Below are 25868 nucleotides of genomic sequence, written 5' to 3'. Positions count from 1 at the left end.
CCAGCAGCTCTATTCATGTGGGTACGTGGCACAACCAGCTACTTGAACTTTCAATCCTCCGTGGCTGATCTCAGACATTGTCTTCCTTGTTTGTCCTGCCTTCTGTTTCATATACAGTACATTTTAAAAATTGGAGCCGTAGATGTTAATGTGCTCTTTTGAAAACAGAATTTCGATATTGAAAACCAAATTGCTGATGTCTTACAGTACACTGAGTACTAAATTGTTAAAGCACACCTGTATAGTCAGTGAAATGTCTGAAGCAAGTAGAAAACTGGCATGCTTTCCTCACAGTGTGCGTTAGCACATTTAATTGACAATACACTTTTGCATGCAGATGTTTCTTTTAGACTGAAACGTGGCTTATCTAAAGGAGGCAGAGTGTCACCTGTGACCTTTGAGGAAAAGCATTTGGGAGCTGGCAAACTCCGTCTTGTCTACAAGGCAAGTCAGAAAACACTCAGCCACAGGTCAAGTGCAAATCAAGATGTTCAGCTTGGGACTGCCAACATGATTTACTGTGTTTGTTAAAGGCATACTTGTGTCTGGTCACCTATCCCCTCTTTCCATGCGCCAAATGCGAAGAGCTCGCGCGCTATTTACAAAAAAAGGACAACTGAGGAAAGAGATGAAAAAAAAACAGAGGGGGTACCTGGTGTTGAAAGCAGAAACCTAGGATGAAAAAAAAAAAGAGAAACAAAAGACCAGGCCAAAGCCGTCAGATATTAATCTGATTACACAACCAGGACTGAGAATCGGATATGCCTCATTGTTCTACATTTCCCCAGCCGGAGCAGATGGGGCGAAGGGGCCCTTTCCTGTTTAGAGTCGGAGTTCTAATTAGATAAGTACGGCGAGTAAAGTTACAGGTCGCCTCAGCAGCACAGCCCAGGTGTTTCTGTTGAATAACGGGAGAAAGGCAGCCAGGGGAGGTGCCTCCTTTTCTATAAGCAGATATTGTCCCATCTTTAACCTTTGCGTCGACATTAACTGTAACCTTCGCCTAACCACGTGCGCCGGAGTGAAAAGAGAGAAGTCAGACAGCAGGTTCCAAAAAAAATAAAGAAAAAAAGTTATTTGGCAGTTTATTTAAACCACAAGACAGCTTCTCTTTGTGCAAGTCAAACAGTGGGAAGCTGCACGTGTTTTACAATGTGCTGTCAGATACTTCTTTAAATGAACTATGCTAAGATAGCATGCCTATATAGGCATTAGCTGTAGCAGCAGCTGCCCTAGTGAGGCTGTAGCTACTGTAGCATGTCAAAAAGCTGTCTGTACCTGTTGAAGCTGTGAAATGTGCAGAATCGAGTAGGAAGAGACATCCCTACTGAGGCGAAGTGACGGGAGGGCACCCAGCCCATCCCAGTCATTTGATTTCTAGGAGCACTGAGCTTAGGATCACATCCAGCTGTTCCTTGAAATCTCAAAAATAAAAGTCCTCCCCCGCCCCTTAATGTATTGTGAATGTACTGTACTACACCGCATATGCTCACCATAAAGCAAACTCAGAGGATATGCAACACTCATACAAACACTTTATATAACGAGCCCTGCCACATTAAAATGAGCATTTACACAGGATGCAATGCAAAGCTGGAACCGGAGAAGCCACACATCCCTACAATCACAGGAACTCAGCGCTGAACATCACACAGGGCTGGAAGTGGCATGTGCAGCTCTCCCTTTTCCTTCTGGGATTCAATCCCAGTCAGTCGCGGGCTCTGAGCATCTGCAGTGTCACTCCCTAGACAGCTGATATCTCCGTCACGCCATAAGACTGGGTACTGTAGCAGAATCTTGCATGGTCTAGATTTCAGAGGAGGGTAATGTCACTTCTGTAGAGAGCCCCGTTACTCATGCATAAGGCTGACATTTATATAACTGGTGTGGCGGTATTATGAAATGTTCGGACAATTTCACCATTTCTGAGAATGTCAGATTTAACTGGTGTCAGTACTGTATATTCTCAGAATCTACAATACGATACAGTTGATTAATCCGCAAGGGAGAAATTGGCATGTTTTTCACATATGCACACTTATATCTTACTATATATATTCTATAACTATAACTCCTTTCAAAGTCCAGGACTAGCCAATCATCTCTATCGTCTCAGACAGACAGGGCTGCAGAAGACTGTACCTGCTGGTATGCTCTGTTCCTCATGTGCAGGGGCTGCGTCTTTAACCCTCAGATGTGTTGTGATCTGATTAGTGAGGAGTACCTAGAAAGAGAAAGAGATACACTGCATGTTAGGCTTAAGGCAGGGGTGTTGTAAAGACATTCCAACTGATTATTGAGATAAGATAAGATCACTTTATTATCCATATAGCTTGGGGTCAGAGCGCAGGGTCACCCATTTATACGGCGCCCCTGGAGCTGGGGTTAAGGGCCTTGCTCAGTGGCCCACTGGAGTAGGTTTCCTCTGTCAGCCGCAGGATTTGAACCAACAACCTTCCAGCCACAGGCGGAGATCCTTAGCCGCAGTGCCACCGCTCTGCCCCAGGAGATAAATCTCCTTTAGGTTTGTCTTAAATCTTGTTTCCAAGACAGCAGCACCTCCATTAAGCTGTACACGTGAGGAAAATACCGCAAATGCTCACCACAAAGCAAACTCAGAGGATATGGAACCAATTTAAATTTGAGAGAAATGAAATTTTATCATGTATAGCAACGTGATTTTGGTTAGCCACCATGAACCAGAGACCAAATGACAAAGCATGGAGTGGAATCATCTGAATTCACCAGTGACAAAGACATTCAAGTCTGAAGGTTTAGTGGGAAAAACCATGACAATGCTCTTAGGCTTGAAATGAAACCGCACTATCATGACTAGTTTAAAGATGTTTTTATAGGCTCTCTGCTACACAAACACCTAATGAGTTGGAATATTTCTATAGCCAGCAGCTATACCCTGCAGCTCACAACTGGCAGACCACTGAAGGTGTGAGCCTGGCCAGTATCTGGATGGGAGACCTTCTGGGCATCCTGGCCATATTTCTTGTTTGAGGGGAAAACTCAGAAAATTCTTGGTTGGTTTCAAGTGGAGAGCGCAACTATTCCAAATGATCCTCATTCGGGAAGTGTATAGGCTAGTCTGATTGGCAAGACCATTAGCTGTTAACTAAGACCTCAGCATGCACTGAATACACTATCGGTTTATTTTCTAAAGTGATATAAGGAGTGTTATTGGGCTTCTGAGAAAAAAAAAATGTGGTAGAATGATCAGGGACTGTGCAAGTTGCACATAAAAGAGACAGTTAACATCACTACCCACTAAAGTCAAGGTCAAGAGGTAATATAAATATTTTAAATAATTAATACAGAAAAAAACACTAATGGAGAGAAAAGAATTGTAAATAACACATCTCTGGAGACCAAGGTTTTCACATAAAGCATATGAAACCTGAAGAGTGAAAAATGTACGTACTGTCTTGTCACAGTCTTCTTGTGAAAGGAATTTGACTTGAGAACAAAAATACATAAGATTTTTAAATTATGGCCCTACGTTGTGTAGTTCTTTTCAATCTTAAATAGGAGAGTTGCTCACCATCTCTTGGGCTGCTGAGAAGGAAAAGATCCTCAGAACACCCTTATGAGAAAAAATGTTTCAGTTTGCAGGGTTTTCTGGACTCAATACTATTGTGAGGTCTCGTCCCTAGAGGCTACACTAGTATCAAGGAGGATTGCACTACAACAATCAAAATATACAAATCACTCCTATTGTGTTCTGCCAGGTAAGCTAACCCAGAACATACAAGCATTCAGTGCAGTTGACTTCCTGTTGTCTCAGTTCTCTGAGGCCGTGGAGAACTGTAACCAGTTGCATAATGCAGCACTTCTGTTTTATTACATGATGGTGTTGCAGTTCACAGTCAGCACAAAGTGTCAGGAGGTTTATGACTCTATCTGCTGATCTCATTCACAAGACTGTAGATACTGAAGACATTGTTCGAATCTGAGGTCAGTTTCGAATGGGAAATCAGCAGAATGGACCAACGCCCTCGGCTGCTCCCAGTGAAAGATTCCATGATATGAGGCTGTGTACAGTATGTCCATAAGGAAGGATGAAAAACCTGTGCTGGTTCAATGAAAACCCACTGTCATTCTCTAGATAAATAGGTACAATAGCTTTCAAAGGCCCAAAGACAACCACTGCAGCTCCTTGGGATATACAGTAAGAAGACACAACAGTTGACACTTTTATATATAGGAACAAGTAATAGGTTTATTCCATGCTGAAAAAAAGAAGAAAGAAAACACAACGTTTCAGCTGTGGAGCCTTCTTCAGGTGTGAGAAGGCTCCACGGCCAAAACGTTGTGTTTTCTTTCTTCTTTTTTTCAGCATGGAATAAACCTATTACTTGTTCCTTTGCTGACGCAGCTACCCACCTGAACTATGTTTATATATAGCTAATCAAGGATGAACAAGTGTTTAGTAGGCCATCTGCATAGGGTGAAAAGAAAAACAAGAGACACCAAATAAAACATAAATGAGGCCAAACTGCGGCATTATACCATACATGTCTGCAGGCTGACACAACCCAGAAAATATTAGCAGGTTTGTATTCAGTAAAAAACAACAGCTTTCCATTTTTCCATGGGTTTGTTGCTTATGCTCTTGTGTTCTGCACACCTGAGGCATCTGCTGCTCACGCAGAGGCAATAACTCTCCATCTCTAGGGGGCCAGAAGTAAGGTCTTAATAATAAGAGTGCTAGCAAAGCAGTGATCAGATTGTGGCAGCTTGTCCCATCTTTCTAAGTGATAATCTGAAGAGCTGGTGTATAAAGGGGAAATAACAGTGCACAAACCCAACCTCTGCTGGTCCTTTCTCAATCAATGGTTGACCACTAGTGAAAGTACTACAGTATGTGATTACTCAAGAGATAACAAGTGAACTTCAATGGATTTGTACAGGTATGTGTTTCTGTCTGTAGGCACTGTAGAATACTGTGCTTTTAAAAGTGACCTGCAAGGAAAGGAGCACCTCTGAACACACTGAAGTGGCCTAGTTCATTTTACACAGTTAATAATAATAATAATTGCTTACAATTTTCTGGCTACTCCACTCAAAGCGCTTTACTGGTAATGGGGACTCCCCTCCACAACCACCAATGTGCAGCATCCACCCGGATGATGGGACGGCAGCCATAGTACGCCAGAACACTCACCACACATCAGCTATCAGTGGGGAGGAGAGCAGAGCAATGAATCCAATTCAGAGACTGAATGAACTGCTGACCAGTTCTTCTGGTCAGCATAAATATGAGCCTTGGCTTCTTGAAACTGGACCTTTGTATCTGAAGGTTTGAACTCCTGCGGTGTGCAGGTCCAGTACTGTACTGTATGAGCAATGTTCATACTGTATGAGCAATGTTCCTGCATTGAATTGCAGCAGATACAAAAGCCTTTGTATATGCTGCAATTCAGCGCAGAAATATTGCTCATACAGTATGTCCAGATTGCTCAATTGTATCTGACAGGATGCAGTATATTTGCATGCAATGGTTTATAAAGCACTGCAAAAATTTAGGCTGAATCAACAGCAACATAAATAAAACACAAGTTATATAGCAAGCAATGTAAAACGACCGGAATGTGAACAGGGATGACTTAGTATTGCATCATTTGCTCTCTGTCCCTTGAGCAGATCCTCATATAAACACAATGCCATCTCCATGGGACATCCAGTACAATCATAAGCAAAGGTGAAAGAAAAACAAAGGCATGCACAGAGATTTCCAAGAGGTCACTGATAGGTATGTAAATACAGACAGGTTTATACTTAACAGAAACAGAATGCTTGTGCAGCCCAGTTATGAAAACACTCCTGATAGTGTACAAATGAAGAATGTGTGTATTCTGAGGGAGGAGAAACAGAAGGATGATGGTTAAAGGGTTTATATACTAAAGTATTTACAGTAAGTACAGTTATTCACTAAAACTATATCTGAAGCATCTGAGCAGCACATTAGCATTCTATCCCAAGAATGGGACATGTTTGATCACATTGCGTTCCTTTTTAAAAACCAAACCCCTTGCTTAAGTAAATCTGACTAGAGCGACTCATATGTCTCTTTAGAAATTAGCACAAAATGTCTCTACACCTACAGACTTCAGCAATGAGCTTGAGAAATTTGTCATGTTAACTAATGTTTTACGGGTTGTACTTTCAGTGAAGAAGGTGGCTGTCTTGTTAAGGGAGCTCCTGGGACACAATCAACACAGTATGGGCAGCATTTGATCACTGCTCTCACCCAGAAAGGCAATAAAAACTACTCAAATTTCAGGCTTGGAAATGGACAAAACAGTGCCCTACTCCATTACCATCTCTCCTCTGCAAAATGCATTACCTCATCTTGCTCTATTTTTTTTGCCTGAAAATCACACATTACTCGAAGCAGCAGATGGATTCCCACAAACACACCAGTAACAGGAAACATTTCGATGTCTTGCACAACCGTCACCACACACCTGGCACAGCCTTCACATCCATGGCTGGGAAAATGTAGAATACATTCACGCGTCTCTGGCACGCGGAAGACGTTTTGCTGAAGCCTGTTTGAGCCCTTATCTGATGTGAAATCTGCATTCAGCACGGCTCTCCTCACACAAACAGCCAGTGCGGATCGGGAGGCGATGGTTATGGTTTGTTGTGCTTTCCGTTTGAAACCAGAAACACTGCCTCCTTAAATGTCAATTAAAATGTTAAGAAAATGTCTGGAGCCTTTTCTTTTCTCACTTCATAGAGAGAGCCAGGATAACAGTATGGAACTTTTATCAGATTTGAAACAAGTTCCATCAAAGTTCTAAATTAAAAAAAAATTCGAGTTGAAATTAGGTCATTTGCAGTACGTTGATATCAGCTGATTTTGCCATAAACTTTAATTCTTGCTCCACCATAAGGTGGAACCTGACCTCTATCTGCCCTAGTGCACACAAGCATTTCTTTAAAATATTTCACTTTTTTACATGAATATTGTCTGATAGTGTCCAATGCTGCATATTAAAGCCCCAGTATGAGCCCAGGCTGATTTGAGAACTGCAGTATCATACAGTAAGTCATATCATACCATTAATCTCTTATTCAAGAAAATACTATGCTTATTGTTTTAGTAACATTTACATATTGAAATCCCAAAATTAATAAGAAAGGAGCTCTGAGCTGGATTCTAACATTTAGGCTTCTCAGTATATATCCATTAATAATAGATGTGATTCCTTTTGTTTGCTAATCCATACAATAGCCCTAGGATTTACAACACTAAGCTACAGTCAGAGAGTCCTGGCTTTCATCCTAAGCCTCAGAAAAAAAAGTTGCAAAATAAATCAGTGTGTGCTAATCTTTGCTCATTTTCAAAGTCATGTGGAACTCTGAGCTTTGACCAAAGGACCAAAAAGAGATAATATTTGCTTGTGCAACTTGATATTTCCCTAAATGCAATGGCTGCACTGACCACAAGAAATGTGCATTTGCAACAACCTGTTTTCCATGTCAAAACACTGTCATGTTGAGAGGCTTTGGATAATCTTGCTCAGCAAGAAAAAGCACTGCGGTCTGGCCACCCACTTTATCAAATGGCTTCTGATCCCTTTCTATTATTTTTTTTTTCCTCTGGTCTAACAAAAATTAAATCCAGCAAAAACATAGAATTAAAATACCTGAATGTATAGAGATTTGTAGTATGAAGATGAGCAGTTTTGAAAGAAAGATGAGATGCATGTTACCCAACACAAAACAGAGCATGCACACACATCACTTCCGGAACCTTTTGCACCTCACAGAGACTGATGCAGATGCTCAAGCACAAAGTGGATCTTTACGCCATGGGAGAAAAAAAAAATTGTGAGAAAGCCAGAACATACTAACATAATAACATCTTATATTAAAATGTTAGACCAATACAAAATAAAATTAAATAACTAACATTAAAGTCTAAAATTAAAATCTTAGAGCAATCCTGACTTCTTAACTTCCATGAACAGATTAATGTCTGTGAAAATACCTTAAAGCATCTATAGGAAAGACCTTGAAATGCCTTATGCCCCTGAAATTGTACAGCATTAGTAGAATATTGTCTAGATAAGCATTTTCACTATAGAAAGCCTTTAACCGGCCTAACATTGCACAATATAAACATCTGCATGTTACTGTGCTTTGTATCTGACCACAATACCACAAAACTGTAAGCTAATTAATTTCCTTGCATAGTGTTTGAGTAAACCTTACAAGTCACCTTGGACAGAAATGTCAGCCAAATAGACCTTAAAATGCCAAAAGTGTAAAAAATTCTCACTTATGTCCTACAAGTTTACACAAGTAAAAAAAAAACTCTGCAAAACTCTTCCATAACCCTAAAGCACAGCTGATAAAGCAATAAGGCCATTATGGTTCAAACCCACAGAAATGAGATGCACTTTGGACACAGGGTTCCTCAACACTGTTGAAAAAAACACCTGCTGTTATTTGCATAGTGGGCTACAGTGAAAGGCACAATCTCTATAGCTAACAGCATACAACAGGAACTCCTACTAATTCGTATTTCTTGATTAAGGAATTGCCACCAAGGCATGCTCCAGGTTCAATCTCCTTAGCCAAGGAGAGGAATCCTGTCACAGTTCAGTTCAGTTTATTGTCATATGCACAAGTGCACAAGTCAAATGCTTATTTGCATGTATGCTACAATACAAAGACATTAGGGAAACACCAAAAACAGAAACAGAACAGCAGCAGCAACAACAAGTTAAATAACATACAACTTAAAGAAAAAACATCAGAGCGAGCCAGTGGAGGGGGTAGTTCTGACAGCTTGTGGGAAGAAAGTTTCTCTGAATCTGGAAGTTTGTGCTTTTATGCTCCTACTGTATAATGCTTACTAGAGGGAGAGGGGGGAGACAAATGAGAAACCAGGATGACTGGTATCCTTTGCAATACTTCCAGCCTTCCTGAGACAGTGCATTGTAAAAATGTCCGAAATAGAGGGGAGCTGTACTCCGATGATGGACTGGGCTGACCAGATCACCCCCTGTAATGCCTTCCGACACAGCACCAATCACAAAATTGACAGTTAAGGTCTGGTGCAGAGGATCATCAAGAGGGCTGAATTTTCCTTTTTCCTCTCTTACAGAACTGGCCTTTGGTAAAGGCATCCGCCTTTGTAATTAATTAGCAGATATAATCTGAAGCATCATGCTGTTTGTAACTTAAGGCCTTGCTGAAGGCTCTACTGTTCAAAAGCATTTTTATTCAATTCAAACTGGACCAAAAATAAACATTAGCTGACAGTACAAATTAACTGATTATCACCAAATAAATATTTTAATCTTTGATAAGCCGTACTGAAAATACAAAGTAATATCTGACTTCCCCTTTCGTGTTAAGTAATAACATAAGCATTTAGGTATCGTCTTAATAATCATGTTATGTCTGGGACCAGCAGTAGAAACAAACAGAAAGCTGATGCAAATCAGGGCGAAAATCCTGTTAGCCAAGGTCACTTCACAATAATTAAAAATGCAACTTTCAGACCAATTCACAGCAAATCAAATTCTCTGAAGCTGCTTCTACTTCACAATGCAAACAGGAAACACAGAGCATTCTGCATCTGTATCTAGCTCTACCCTGTACGTTTCTAAGAAACAACCAGAAAGGGATTTATGATCTTGACATTTCTATAAGGAGAATGATTGAGAGCCACACAGACTGTGCCCAACTGAAAAAGATTTTTCATATTTTATTTTGCTTCATTAAGAAAGAATTAACAAAGATCTTACTACCCATCTACTGTATACTGTATATACCCACCAAGTCATTATCTGCTTCATAGACAACCAAAAGGTTCCCAAACCACTTTACACGTAGGAGGGGGTCCGCTTCATCTACCACCCTACCTGCTCCTGCTCCCACCAGGGGACACATGGAAGCCCCACTACACAGCAGACCAGGTGGAGACATGAGAAATTGCTTCACCAGCTGAACTAAGGAGGAACTTTAGGGAGGCCAGACAGGATAAGCCTAGAGTGGTGTTTACTTATAACAGCAGGCTTAATACCCTTGCTTTTTTTAAAAGAGCCATAGGATCTTTAGTGACTGAACAGTCAATACCTTTTTTTAATGTCTCATCCAAAGGACAGCATCACCTACTGTATTACACAGATTCCTTAATCACCACAGTGGAGTACTGCTTTGGAAATTGTGCTCCAAAGGAAAGAGCACCTCCTACTGGTCCACCAAGAAACAACGACCATCCTTTTCCACTACAGACTAGGCCCAGATAAGCTTAGTTTCTGAGAATTAATGAGATCTGCCTACATATTCAAATCAACTTACAATTAAAAAGTGTTCTTTACCTGTAAGTACAAGACATGATCAGGCAGTATAAACCCAATCAGCAACTCAAGTGCTGTGCAAAAAAATGAATTGGCAAGAATTAAATCAATGTACATCTAGTGTGGGTACAGAGCAGTAATTTAAACATTCTGTAGGAATGCATACCTAATTTACAAAGTACAATACAATTAGTAAGGCACATTATATAAATCAGTGTACAGTAAGTGTATGAACTGAATAATGATTTGCATTATCGTTTAATGTCAGGAACAAGTAAAAGGTCTATTCCATGCTGAAATGAGAAGAAAGGGAACACAACGTTTCAGCTGTGGAGCCTTCTTCAGTTGTGAGAAAGAGGAAAAAGTCTGTAGCTTATTAAGCATGGGAGAACAAAAGCCGGGAGTGGAGAGGAGGCGGGAGCAGGATTTAAGCACAGTGGCCACTCAGGTGGTGTGAAGTCAAGAGAGGTGAAGAGAGGCGTAAAGTCGAAACTTGCAAAAGAATGGAGAGGATTAGAAGGAAACGAGAGAAGTCGTTGAAAGAAGGGGGAAAGTGTGTTCCTAGTTTCAGGATAATTTTGGTTTCGGATGTTGTTCTGTAATAGAAGTTGAGAACACTCTTTGAGAACACAAACGGAAAGATCGGTGCAGTCATGGCCGTCAGAGGTGAAATGGGAAACTAAGGGCTTGGAGAAATCTTTGATCCTCACAGCCCTGACATGTTCTCTGGAATGGTCTCCCAGTCACCTTCCTGTTTCCCCAATGAAGATGGATTGTATAATGACTCCTTTTTTCATCCTTTTAAACAATTTAAACAAGTACAGAAAAATGTCACCGTTGGTAGCTTTACAAAACAGCAATAGCCTTCCATTTCAGCATTTAGCTCACATTACTCCACTTAGAGTCAATAAACTATATTGACATTTACAGCTACTATGTAAACTTAATCTCCATGTCCCATGACTTAATGTCCCAGACTAGAGCAAGGCCTTCTAGGGCAGGTAGAGCACGTAGGCACATGTCTGTAACTGTGCAGTTACATCTCCAAGAATTATTTCTGGCTCTGCTCTACCTACAAATGCACAAGCTTCCTTCTGTCATACACGTCAGGTTTAGCTATTCTGTGCGTTAAAATCCCAAGCATGGGCTGGAGTTTCATTCCCGGGAAAGAGCTGTCACATGCTCCTCGCCTTGCCTTCCCGGCTTAATCCTAAGAAATCTGGCTATCAAAATAAGAAGATGATAAAATGCAAAGTTAAAAGAGAAAACAAAACGTGATTCTTTCCTGCCAAGTGTGAAAGTGATGATTTTCACGGCTTCCCTCTGTCTTTTTACAGAGAATAGCTCACTGTACGTTACCCCAAGTGAATACATACGCAGGAGGAGACATCTGTAACAAAAGGACATTTCTGAAACCCTTGCAGCTATAACTCTGTCAAGCTCTCAGTGCAGGGAATCACACTCTTGCTTTTAGCGAAAAATAAAAAGAGAGCTCACTTTCACTACTCTAGAGCACACTCAGATTTCTATTAATAAAAAAAATCCCCTTTTTTCATCAGTGGAGTATTTGGCGGTCGGACCTGAAACTAAATCTAGATCTGACGGCAGATAACGTTGTTTCTTTCCGTTTTTAAGCTTGGTCTTTTGCCGAAAGGTGAGGCGTGGGGCCCGGCTGATGGGCGCAGAGCTAACCGCGTGCCCCCCTCCCACCTGGCCAGCACAGCCTTCAGGAAGAGGAAACCGGAGGCTTCGGCAGCCTGTATCAAGGACAGACCAGACTCCAAAACACAAGTGCTGCCAGCCCAGGCATACAGCACACCACCACCGCAAGATTGAAAGAGAGAACAGTCTTGGAGAAAACTTGCCCTAAGAACTGCAAAGGAAAAACTTTGTTTTGGTGAAAAAGAACACACAAGCCTGTCTGCCGACCTCTACACAGACATAGGTTAAACATACAAAAAATAATGATCTAGATGGTCTTGATTCTCCATTTCTTTTGTTTAGTTTACACAATATACAATTTACTGTACAAGGCTGGTTGGAAAGCACTAGGACTAACATACCTATGGTCCCTGTGTTTTGCATATGGAACATAATGGAAGCAAAAAAAGTCTAGCACCTAGCAATCATCACAGTTTAGAACCAAAAACCTGGCTTTCACTTAAAACAAAAACTTGGCTACAACACGTTTTAATGTTTGGCCTTTGGTATTTCCTTCCATGTTTTGTTATCAACTAACTTTAAAAAAAGACACCGGGTCTTTGCCAGGAGTGGATCCTGACTTTTCTTTAAAGTGCCCTCCAGATTTATTCATACTCCCGGGGAGTAGGAATGAAAAAGATTTACAGGTTGGATAGTCTGTTTTACAGGCAACATGGTGGTGCAGATGTTAGCATTGCTACCTTGGACCACAGGGGCCCTGGGTTTGATTCCGCACCATATTCTTTCCATGTTAATGTGGGTTTCCTGTAGGTGCTCCTATTTCCTCCCACAGTCCAAAGACACACTGGTACTGTAGGTTAGTTGACTTCTGGGAAAATTGGCCCTGGTGTGAGTGTGTGTTTTTGACTGTGTGTGCCCTGCAACAAACTGGCTCCTGTCCGGAGTGTATCCCACCTCGAACCCACTGTTTGCCGGGACAGGCTCCAGCTCCCCTGCAACTCTGAATAGGATGAAGTGGCTAGAAAATGGATGGATGAATATTCTGTCTTTCAAAACTTATTGTAATCATAAACAGCACTGTGCAGAGCAAAGTCATTTGTCATTCAATTTAAATGCAGAAATATGAGGGACACATTTGCTCAAATTTTATTTGGGGTATGACTAGATCAGAAGGGTATTACATACTGTATTACAGAATGAACACCCATGATTAGGGGGAGTAGGGAGTGACAGCGGTAATAAAACAAATGGATATGAATATTAAATAGCATTTGATCAATCACAATGCTGCAGCAGGGAGAACTGTCTAACATATATTTTCATTCTCCCTTTCTACGCATACTAGTCAGAGTTAGCAGACACGTATCTCACGCAAACGTAACAAAACTTTCAAAAAGGGTATTGTAACTTTAGGTGGCAGATCCTATTCTTCTTCGCCAGTGGTGATCCCTATACACTCAGAATCCTTGACAACATTTCTAAGCCCAAGTCCCCAGGCAGGGATATCGCAGGTCAGCCTCACCTTGCTCTCTCAGGGCCCACACATGAGAACCTCATCTGTCCGCAGGGGTTTCAGAAGTTTCAAGGGGTTTGGATTGTGCGTTCAAGGCTACAGTGACTTTTTCTGCATGCTACCGACACCTGCTTACTGTTACCGTTTTTTTTTTTCTCATTTTGTGGGCATACAGAGAAATACAAATCAGGCAGCAGCATCTCCTCGCTTGATTTACCATACCCTGCAGCACATTAGAGCAGTTGTTCCTAATCCAGGTTCTTTGAAAATTAGTATCATTCTTCCAACTCATCTTTAGACTACGAAGTTAACTCATTAATTGAACTAATTTCATTAATTTGCTTAATTAATCACATTCTATTAACACATTCTAGTTTACAAACAAGAGGATGCCATTTGGCCAGATCAGCTCCATCTGTGAAAGAGGTCAGAGTATCAGCTTCAGTAATATGGCTGGGAAGCTTGTTCCCGAGTCCCACAACCCTCTGCGTAACAGGAGTGTCCTGTTCTCAGTTTTAAATGCCCTTCCCCTTAGTTTTCACCTGTGCCTTCTTGTTCTTGTTTCACAGTTATAGTCATCTCTGTTCAAAAATAAAATGATTCAAATAATTTGTGGCTTTGGTAAGAAATGTTTTTTCAATTCAAAGATGGGTGCTTTTAAGTGTTTTTATGCTTGTGTTTAGAAAGTAGCAGGTTTAAAAATCCTAATTCATTTTCACGTTTTACAAATTCTATTCCTTTTATGTGATTTTTTTTAGATAAAGGTTCTGTTACTGGATTAATTTCACATCTTCAATTGAACTAAATGTTTGCCGGAAGAGCATCCATCATTAATTGTTTAATGATAACACATGTTTTTTCTTTCACAATGTTTATTCTTGGGTAATTTCAGAGTTGATCAAAATCTAAAATGTACTAAAAATGAAAAACAAATGTGGCACTCATGTTTTCTGGAATTCTTTTTATGAAAATATGTCTTTGACCTGTACAAGGATTTGTTTTAAGATTACAACATGACTGTTAATATGAAGTGTTTTTGTAAAAATGTATGAATAAATCTGTAAGAACCGTATGTGTGTACAGTATGTACAGTACAAATTCCTACACACCAAGAACGACTGCTTTGCTAGAGTGAAATCTTGAACCAGCTGTTATTAGACTCAACTATCTGACCTCATTTGATTACAAGAAGAATTAAAGGGCCTACTGTAGGAACACCGGTTAACTACACAGCAGAACAGATAAAACAACACTCTCCATCAATTTACATTAAAAGGCTCCAAAGATATTTATACTATCCGTACTATCTCTTAACAAAACTCCAACCCTTACCTTAAGTGTAACCCTAACCTTTCCCCTTCAACCTAATCCTAGCCATAAAACCTAAACTCTTACACAAAAATAGTGAACCAGTCATAATGTGCACAAGAGCTGAAGTACCGGATGTTTAAATACTCCTGGAAAGATTAGAACTATACCCTAAAATCAAGATATTTTTAATCTGATTCTTTTCCAGGATGGATAAGGTCACTCTGAACTAAAGAAATCGAATTCAAAATGAAACTTCACTTGAACTCTAACCTCCAGAAGTGCTTGCAAGTCTAGGTGGACCACTGTATCTAAATTAATTAGGAAGAAACACTACACCCAGCAGAACCAGGAAGGAGAAAGGAAAAACTGCTTATTCAAGGATCTTCTCTCCTGTAACATCCAGTGACTCACCTTTGTTCAAATTAATAAAGATTAATTTATATTAGGAGGACTAGCTCCTGGCATACTGTTAAATGTCAGGAAAAAAGGAGTAGTTTAGTGGAGAACATGACAGGAATTTTAAATGTAGGGTGTGTGTAAAGAAGGTTTATACAAGGATTAAGAGAGGTCCTCAATGATTACTACAGCCGTAACAACCTCTATTTTATATAGTGCCTTTCATGAAACATCATCTGTCCCGTTCTTTCAAGCAACACATAAACGGAAGGATTCCCAAGTAGAAGTTAAGCACAGGAGAGACAGAAGATGATCTGGAGACTGCGCAGTTAGTGACAGAGGCCTTATGTCCTCTTTCCTGCTCTCCACCACCACCACCACACCAACTTCTAAAAACAAACCCAATGCTGGTTTCATTTCTTGAAAAAAATGAAGAAGAAAATATTCTTGAAAGGAAGTGAGAGTGAGCCAAGACAACAGCTGGCATCGATTTTTTTTTGTGGGTCAAAGAATCTCTTAAGAGGGAGGGTGGTGGGGGGAAGGGAAGAAAAATTTAAGAAGTCAACAGGCTATGCTTGTCAACTGATCTGGCGTAACAAAGACTGCAATAAACCAAATAAGAAAGACAAATTGCACATTTTGGAGCGTTATCTTTTAATTTAAGAACGAAAAAATGTCTCCCCTCCTTCTTTCCCGATATTCATCCACTAGACATTTTCCTGGCTGTGCTTTGCTTCTTCCATCTGAAAACTGCACACTTTCCCAAGGAATTTCTGCAGCGAGCCAGTGCCAGAGGCAAACTGGGAACATTATTACACCCTGCCTCTGCCAGAGTACTGGCTGCAGATTACAGCCACCTAATGCTGCTTAATAACTTGCAGTCAAAACACAGTGCAACCCAGCAACTCAGTGAATGTATACAGAGATCCATCACCCTCTTCTAGACATCAGAGAACCTCAACCCCTCTCCAACTCATTGTTTGGCTCACCTGCATCTGAAAGATGGCTGTGGACCTTCCGCACAGCTTGCTCAGCACTAAAGGAACACATTTCATTGGCTCATTTTATTGGTAGTAGCTAAAATTCAATGTTTACTGTAGCTTACTGTTCCAATTTGCCCTCAGGAAAAAAAAAAATAACTGCATGCTTTTAACAGTTTGGACGATTTTGTTCTGAAGAATATCCAAGACAGACAATATTCCAAGATTTTACTAGCGAATGTAACAAGTCAGGTTCTGTCAAAGATCTTTTAACCACCCTGGGGCAATCAGGCCACAGATGTGATGGCCAACACCTAATCATTTCAAGATAACTCACTTTTGTACCTTACAATTTCAGATAAATAAGGACGTGTCCATGTATTATGCAAACAGGAAAAGACAGATTTTAAAAGGTTCAGAAGGGTTCTGTCTGGAATAGGGCCTAGCCTAGTGTTCCTTGATACATTTTCAAGTTCGAAAAAAGAAACTGGCGGGCAGCAAAAGAACAGATTTACTGTATTTCAGCTGCAGTAATGGTGATCTTGGGGGAAAATGAATAGCAATAATTAGAACAGTGACTGAAACCCACCCCAGCAACAGTATTAAGCTTTAAACATTTTATGGTTGCATAGCTTTCCAGGAATTTCTGGAAAGAAGGACTCTTCAGCAATATAACTGGCTTCTTACAAAGAACCTATGTCAAGGCTTTTTTTATGGAAGCTATTTTGTCTGGTAGGAGGCTTTAAAGTCTGTTATAAGAATTTCTTACTCAATTTTTCATTGGGACATGGCCGGAGGGGATCTCGTAAGCTGCTCGTCTGTAGCAGTTCCAGTCTGAAAAAGGGAACATTACTGTGAGGACATCTGGATGCAATGGATCTGCATGTAACCCTCAGTAATCAACGAATGTCAGAGCCTGTGAAGCCTATGAGCTACAGTACATAGTTTAACAAGGGATGCCTGAACAATTGAAGGTTAATACAAAAATCCAGGTTGCCATTTAAATAAAGAGTGCTTATTAAGAATTGAGAAAAACTAAAATTCTTGCAAGAGCCTAAAACTATCGGCCACTGAGCTCTAACTGCCAGCATTTTCAGCATTTGTGTTCTGTTTTTTTGGTTAGGTTGTCATCTGACGTTTTCTTGATACAGTAAGTGAACCATTCCCCAAGCCACAGCCTGTGGTCAATGGAAACAAGTCCTGAAATGTTCATGCAGTTTCTACTTTGAAGAAACATGTCTGTAACGCATTGGTTCCCAACCCTAGTCACACACCGCAGACTAACAAGCCATGTCCTGCGACACAAATCCATATGCGATAATGACTAAAGAGGAGAAACAGTGCCTTTGGCAAGCATCTATCCACACCTGATATTCTGCAATGCTTCTGAATCACCAGTATTCAGCTGAAATATCATCCATCACAAAATGGAAACTTGCAATCAAATTTATTGCAAGAACATACACACTTAAGTAGATTCTTAATTGAAATTTTAAAGCCAACAACACATTTAGTATGTCACAAATTGAACAGCAGTATTTAAACAGAAAACAAGCACAGTGTTGTATAGCATGCAGAGCAGAGCACAGTGCACAAACACCAAGCAAGATAAACACAACCCAAAAAGGGGAGAAACGAATGCATGTATTGGGAAATTTCATGGCCAAATGGGTTTGATTGATGTTCCAAAGACTCCTTTTGAAAAGAGCTTTTCCTTGTACAAGTCATACTTGTATAAATTTAATAATTTGTCAGTTAGCAGTCGATTATAATCAAGCAATTAAGAGACACCAGGAGGTGAACTACAACAGCTGCATCCGTAGAGTCTTGAACAACAGGACCTCTGTTTTACATCTCATCCTAGGGATGGAGCAAATCGGTATCATGCCAAGTGCAACATGCATACATTTTACAAAAACCTTGTCCAAGAATGGCAGCATTCCAAAAAGTACCCAGAATAATTCACAGTGATGGTGAATAGGGAAAAAAATAAATTCTAAAGATACACTTACAGTTACAAAAGGGAGAGAGAGCAACGGAAGAGCCACACAGACCTCTTTTTAAAATAAAAATTAAAAAAATCCCAGTTACTCCTCTCTGAACACATCACATGTGGCACTGGCCCGTATTGGAGGTCCAGGGCTGATTGGAGGAGAGATAGGGCGGTGTGGAGGCTCTGTGGCTAAGTATCTTTGGCCGGAAGGTTGCTGGTCTGAATCCTGCGGCCAGCAGAGGAACCCTACTCCGTTGGGCCCCTGAGCAAGGCCCTTAACCCCAACTGCTCCAGAGGCGCCGTATAAATGGCTGACCCTGCGCTCTGACCCCAAGCTTCTCTCCCTGTCTGTGTGTCTGTGTGTCTCATGGAGAGCAAGTTGGGATATGCAAAAAAACCTCAAATTCCTAATACAAGAAACTGTTAATGGCCAATAAAGTGATCTTATCTTATCTTACATGTCTCTCACCCACATCACCACATGCCTGCAATCTCTCGGGAGGCCACGGCGGTCACTGTATCCCCGGGAGTTCAGAGAGCCCTGGCCAGCTAATCTCACCCTCCCCTTGGTGACACACAGCCAATTCCATGCCACTGCTGCTTGGGGAATCTCACTCTAGTCTACTAGAGAATGACCCAGCCTTGAACCTGAGACCATAGAGCCTAACCCGCGCCAAAGTGGTTCACCAGCTGAGCCACTCGGAAGGCCCAGCACACAGAACTCTTATGATGTGGAGCTGGAGCTGCAGGCAATGGGACGGACTCCCACAGTTTCTTTTTGCCCTTCATGGTTCAGCTCCCATGAAACACAGTGAAAGCCCAACAGACACACACAAATAACAGGGAAACTTTCAGACTCTTCTTTTCAATGTGCCAAACCTGCACAATATTTATGCTCGCAACATAAAAATAAACATTTGCCAGTCTGGCTGAATGCACCCACAGTGTGAGTCTATGGCAGTTACAAATAAACTGGATCACTGTACTGGAGGAAGCAGCACAACATTTAATCTCCATTTCTAAAGCTACCTGTAAAAGCACATTTTTAGTGACTGGAAACACGAAGCAGGAAAAACAATTATAGTGCATTTTTTAATAATAAAATACATCTTAAATGTATGTATTTTATCCAGTTATCTAAATTGATCCTTTTAAAAAATGAACCTTTAGCTTATGACTAGTAACTCAAAAAGCTGTAAAAGTGACATAGCAAAAGACAGCAAAAATGGAAAGTGTGGGGAAATGGAAACACTTGCTGGGGGGAGAAGGAACTGTGATATATAAAGCTGCAAAGCAGATTATTTTGTTCTCTAAAGGTGGAAATAGATTAGAACACACAACAGAACCACTTTCTTTAGAATCAGCTCAGGCTGTGATCCACTGATGCCAATTCAGTCCATTGGTAGTCAGGAGTGCAGACAGACCTTAATGCAATTCACTTGAAGCAAAGTCTACTGATACATTTGCACACAAATGGTTCCAGATGCATTCTGGCACAATGTCTCTGAAAAGTGATTAGTAAAGAATAACAATGCTGTTAACAGGCACACAGCATGCGATTCTCTCATAAACACTGCATTCAGGTCTGCATGAGACTGAGTTGAGCTGTTGTAAACACACACTGACATTTCAAAACAAACTGAAATATTGCTTAAAGTGGCTGAGCGCTTGGCTGTAACGAACACAAAGAGCCAGGGTTTTCAAACATTTGGCTCAAAACGTAAGTATTTTCTGGGGTCGGGCAACGTAGCTTTTGCTGACTTATTTATGTTGAACAAGCTACAAATCACACTGGTGAAAAGTAACTTGACATGGGTAATACTCAAGTATCTTTCAAAAGCACTTTGTTGCTGTAAAGCATATGTAAGAAAATGACTGCAACACAAAGAAAGCTATCAATAGAGTGTAAAATGATGTAAAACAAAATAGTCTAAAACAAACTTTCCTTATTTATCACCATTGACAAGCTCGGGTCTTTTTAATGTAGTTAAAAGAAACACTGATGAATTTAGTGTGCACTTAACCCAGACAAGTGCCTTAACACACTTATGCCTAATTGTGTCAGGTCAAAAAAAGAAATGATCTATGCAGAACTTTGTTGAAGTAGTTCAGGTGGGTAGCTGCGTCAGCATGCGTAGTCTGCAAAGGAACAAGTAATAGGTTTATTCCATGCTGAAAAGAGAAGAGAGAAAACACAACGTTTCGGCTGTGAAGCCTTCTTCAGGTGTGAGAAAGAAAGGGCAGACAGCAAAGACTAAATAGGCAGGAAGGGGAGAGAGGCCTCTCCAAAGTGGAGAGGGGTGAAGAAAGGTGTGAAGTCAAAACCTGCATGAGAATAGAGAAGATTACACGAAAATAAGTCTGTCGTTGAGAGAAGGGGGAAGGTGCGAACCTAGTTTCAGGATGAGTTTCGTTTTTGTTGTTTTTCTGCTATGGGAGCTGAGAAACCATTCTTTGAGAACAGAGACAGAGAGATCAGTGTGATCATGGCCGTCTGAGGTGAAATGAAAAACTATGGGCTTGGAGAAATCTTTCATCTTCACAGCCCTAACTGAAGGGGTCTCCTAGTCTCCTGGTTTCCCCAATGTACATTTGGCTTAAAGTTTGTCACAGGAATGAACTTGTGCTGTTCTAAAGTTAATAAAATTTGACCATTTGTCTGTAAATCATTCTTACCAGACAAATATGAACAAACATGGTACAGTATATTGTGAACTTTGTGTTATTATACATTTTTTTTCATCTTAATGTAACCTGTTTTAAAAGAAGAAGAAAGCAAAACAAACCCTGGAAATCTAGAGAATTATGACTTTAATTATATTTAAAATCTTGGATACTAAATTAATTAGCTGGATTATTCACTACACATTTTCCCTTCAGTAAATCTCCTTTCCAATGATACAGTTTCCTACAGTACATCTTCAGGGGAAAACTAAAAATGTCCTTTTTTTTTCTTTCTATTAAGCCATTCGTCCAAAATAAGTCATATATACTGTATATATAATGGCAATATTCTTTGTCTTAATCCCCTTACACTTACAATTTTGAAAAGAGTGGAGAAGAAATCATGTGATGCTTGAAAACAAATACACAAACTTGTTATAAAAAATACCCTTGACTGATCTAAATTCCACAGCTGTCCCAACTAGCGTAGTCATAAAAAATGGTCTGTTTTTATACGGAAGAAACCACTTGTGGTAAAAGGAGAAGGACAGGAATGCCTTGAGAATGAGAGGAAATCTGAATCGGTTTGGTGTAGATTCTGCATGATCAGCAGCCTTGCCTGGCCCAGACAGATGTGGTAAAGGGAGAATACGATCATCCACGCTGTCTCAACAGTGCAATCCAACTCGTGCAGGTTGGAGAGGACACCAGCCAGCGCCTGCAGGTTATGTACAGTAGCACATTTGGCAGAACTGCTGGAGAGCTAATGGTCATCTGAAACCGTGCACTCAGAGGCTCATGCGTTCACATGCGCTGCAACTAGGATTCGTTAATCCTCAAGCTGGAGTTCTGTTTTAACAGCAGGTGTATGCTTTCTGCAGTTGAGAACAGTTTACTTTTCTTGTTTGTTTTCAGTTTTTTTTTTGTTTTGACCTGATTCCAGTGTGCTTTCCACTGACGGTTGTTTAGATTTGCCTAAGTATTCTGGGGGAGGGGAAGGGAGGATAAAAACACATTTGAAGACATCCCAAATGTTTCCGTCTTCAAAGCATGGAATTTCTTCTTGCTTACCATCTGATCACTTCTATTTCCTTTTAACTTGTTGTTCTAAAATACTCATTTCCACTTACCTTCACTTCTTTTAATTTAACTGTAATTTATAACACTATTACAACTATGACACAACCTGACACACTGCAGCCACCATTACACTACTTAATGGAAAAGATTATCAAACCATTATGAAATCAATGCCCTCCTTTCACACCACAAACCAAAGGTGCAGACAGGAGAACAATGGTGTCAAACAGAGAGCAGTCATAGCTCTCACTTATAATAACACAAGTCTGCAGGCACGTGTTGTGGAATCAGCAAACGGGTTCATATTAGTGCATCGTGTACTAAGGGTCACCAAACACTGTTGGCTACCTGTCTACTAGAAAACATTTATGACTTGGTTTCAGAATCTCCAAACTCACCCAAGTTTATCTCCTCACATCTGATCTACCTTTCCCATATTCCCTGTTACTCGCCTCTGAGAACTCTTTTCCGAAGCAGTTCATTCCATAACATTAAGCATACTGGAAATGTAGGCAGAAACTGGCAAAGAATCACACACACAGTGTGGTGTGGTATCAGCAGATGCACCAAAAAAGGGAAATACAGTAGCAAACCAATAGAGATTTGACTGTGTTAGAACCTCTTCAACTAGGTACAGTATGATGGTAAGCTGAAGGTGTGCTTGGCAGATGGCTCCTTCCACAGTTGGTTTGTAGGCTCTAAGCTCTTGGTTTTACTGTACTTGTACTACACATTTAGAGCTTTAAAGTCATGTGTGGAAGTAAAAACGGAATCTGTTTTATGGGTTTTATTCTTATCTACAAGTATACACCAGTGGTGGTTTGCAGAGACCCAGATGCATTAAAAATACTGTTAGCATACTCATATACAATACATTGTATATACTGTACTTGCACATGCCGGAAAGTACAAAAAAAGAAATAAAATGTTTCAGCTCTTCGGCCTTCTTCAGGTGTGAGGGAGTCAGAGGATGGTTGCCAGGATAAAAAGGAGAGGAGGACGAAGGACAAAAGATTGTCCAAACGCAGGGAGATCTGATGTAGAGGTGCGAAAAGCTGATATCTGTATAAGAACACATTTAATTTTTTTCTTTTTAAAACCTCTCCATTCATATGGAGATACAAATGGTACTTAATTCATTGTCGACTTTGTGAGATGGGACATCATAGTGACAACCCTGAAATGGAGCAAAAGCTCACTGGTGCCCACACTAAGAATGTGTGCACTGTATGGTTACTGTATAGCCTAGGGTGGTTGTGTTCTCCTTTTGTTTTAAACTACCAAAGTTACCCGTTGCAGATTGGTGGGTAGAACAATTGTATAGTTAATTTGGGCCCCAGTACACACACAATGTGTTCTTCAGCAGTGGGCGGCGTGCCAGTGCAGTAATGCTGGTTTTTGCAGGTTATGATGCAGACAGTGCATGGAGTGAAATGTTCCCACCATGAGCTACTTGCTGGGAATGAGTTTACAAAAATCCAATGTTGTTTGTATTTATTACTGGATGATTTCCCAGGAAACGCAATAGCAAATGCTGAATACTGGACAAAGAAGAGAGATATGTTCCTCAATTATCCTGTGTAGACTGGTGGTGTTGAACAATTTGTACAGTTAAGTCTGGCCCCAGTACATGTAATCTTTTTAGGAATACCGTAAAGAAGAAAGAACTGACAAACAGGGGCTAGATGAAAAAATATCATGGGCTAAAATGGTTCTTCCTCTGGTACCAGAGATAGAATACAGGGACACAGGGCAGGGTGTTCAGTTGGTACCAGTTTCTGCTGGGCTGAGGAGTGTTTCTAAGAGTGCCATCTCATTTTGTGAAGTAGTTTCTGAGACACTCTGCCTCAAACAGGGCAAAACCTACTGGATGTAACAACCTACTGTATTCGATTTTACTCCATTCACATTTAGAATACAGCTGCTTTTACAACATGGCAGGACAGTTCTGCTTTACACAACAAAAAAAGTAAAGTAAAAGTAAAAAAACAAAAATGAATTCTTCAGATCACACCCCACTTCATAATCTAGTAGTTTAATGAACAATAAACTGACCACTCCGAAGGGGAAAGGCGAGGCTAACATAATTTACTATCAGATACTACATCGAAATATAGTATATTTTTATGCACTCAATATCAGATTTTAAGGAAGTCTTCCTAGTATGTGCGATTGTGAAAGTGTATGTGCACATCAGGAAATTCAATAGAGAAATCAGTACTTAGAAACTAAGCCAACTGTGAACACAAGATCTGTTGTAGTCAATAATGGATGGGGGATTCAGGGAAAAAAATAAATTCAGAGAAATCAGATCTTACGGGCTTGTTCACAAGGTCAGTCTCTTCAATGCAGAAAACAGTTCAGTGGGATCTTGCATGGTCTGTTTACTCATCCATAGGTAAAAGGCAAACGCCATTGATGAAGCAGAGCTTCACAATGTCTTCTCCGGCCAACACATGATATCACACAGATCTGTCTCACCTTCACATTTCTACTGCTGACAAAAATGACTCGAGTGAAGGAAACAGACAAATAATCAATGTCACAATGGACACACACAAAGTGCTCATCAACATGTTGTCTCTAAAGCATTGACTATTTTTGCTCATCGTCCAATGATAGACTGCAACCTTTAGAATGCTTTGAACAATAATTATATATTGGCAGTTATTTGAACACACTGCCCTCTTCATCATATTGTATGACATTTTTGGAGGCACCCTGTAGCTGAAGACTAAAGAGAACAGCAAATTAGACAATCGAGAACAGATGCTCATTTACACTGATAAATTCCATGGTGGCAGTAATCCGTGCAGAATTTGAAAATGCAATGGACAATTTCACTTCCAATGGGAGGGGTGCTCGAGATTAAATTAAATTTGCTTCATATATTTATTCAGGGTGGCTTACTGCGAACAATACAACTGTACTGCACAATATTAGAAGTAAAATTCTCAGCAAAATGAAAAACAAACATCAGGAACAATAAAAGTGCCACAGTAAAGCAAAAATACAGTACAAACTATAGCAGAGGTGAGGAATTACAGTACAGAACCATCAGCTATAACAGCAGAGTAATGACCTCAAAAGAAGACGCCTGCGATGTGCTCTACAGCAGTGGGTGGTGGGCCAGTGGTGTGTTGTAGTGGTGTTTGTAGGTTATGAAATGGTTCCACCATGGACCTTTTGCAGGACTTGGGTTTATAAAAATCCAGTCCTTTTTGTAATTGCTGTATCATTGGACTATTTCCCAGTAAATACAACAGCAAATGCTAAATACAAAGCATATAGATACATGTTTCTCAACCAGAGCTGCCACACGAACCCAAGGCTGAACACCTTATGTGTTTTTCATTATGGATTTCTGCTGAAAGATAACACTTCTTCACACCAACATCTGGTGTTGAGGGAGCAGCAGAGCTTAGAATCTTCAGACTTCCGTAGGTTGGATTCCTAATCGGTATTCTAAAGAATCAAGTAAGAATGTATTTTGAGACATTATTAACCTTCAGTGTTTAAAGCAAAAGCTATTACAATTAATAAGTGGGCCAGAAAAAAATGTCCCCCAGCTATGCTCTTGTATAGCAAGAGGAAATATTAACCTGAGCAATCAGAGAGGAATTAGCTGTGATACGGACAGGATAGAACTTCAGTATTTAACATACTCCTCTGCGTTTAATCACATTCACACACTGTGTTTATGTTAAAACATGATTCAAAGGCTTCCCAGACATGACAACCCATAAGTCTCTAATAACATAATCATTATTAAAGCTATAAAGTAATGTCTTTTTTTACACTTTTTTCCACTAACAAACCCCACATAATCACTGTCAGTTTACAGCATTTTGGCCTGAACTTGACTGTGAAAGAAGATTTGCCTGTTCTCTCATAAATCTCATCTCCAGTGGTGCTGAGATTTGAACTCAACTCTACTC

General features: G+C 40.3%; 1 protein-coding gene across 2 annotated transcripts in view; it reads right to left on the bottom strand.

Moving 5' to 3' along the window:
- Positions 1-25868, bottom strand: part of rad51b (RAD51 paralog B) — a 184410-nt gene that overhangs the window by 81025 nt on the left and 77517 nt on the right. For both annotated transcript variants that reach the window (XM_088925973.1, XM_088925972.1), the window contains exon 7: positions 2143-2224. In XM_088925973.1, the coding sequence (XP_088782099.1) occupies positions 2143-2224 (82 nt within the window). The remainder of the gene's footprint in view (positions 1-2142; positions 2225-25868) is intronic.

Source organism: Atractosteus spatula, chromosome 9 (assembly GCF_055471065.1).
Source record: "Atractosteus spatula isolate fAtrSpa1 chromosome 9, fAtrSpa1.hap1, whole genome shotgun sequence".
Lineage (NCBI taxonomy): Eukaryota > Metazoa > Chordata > Actinopteri > Semionotiformes > Lepisosteidae > Atractosteus > Atractosteus spatula.
The sequence above is the reverse complement of the archived record's forward strand: the minus strand, read 5'-3'. Positions and strand labels throughout refer to the sequence as shown.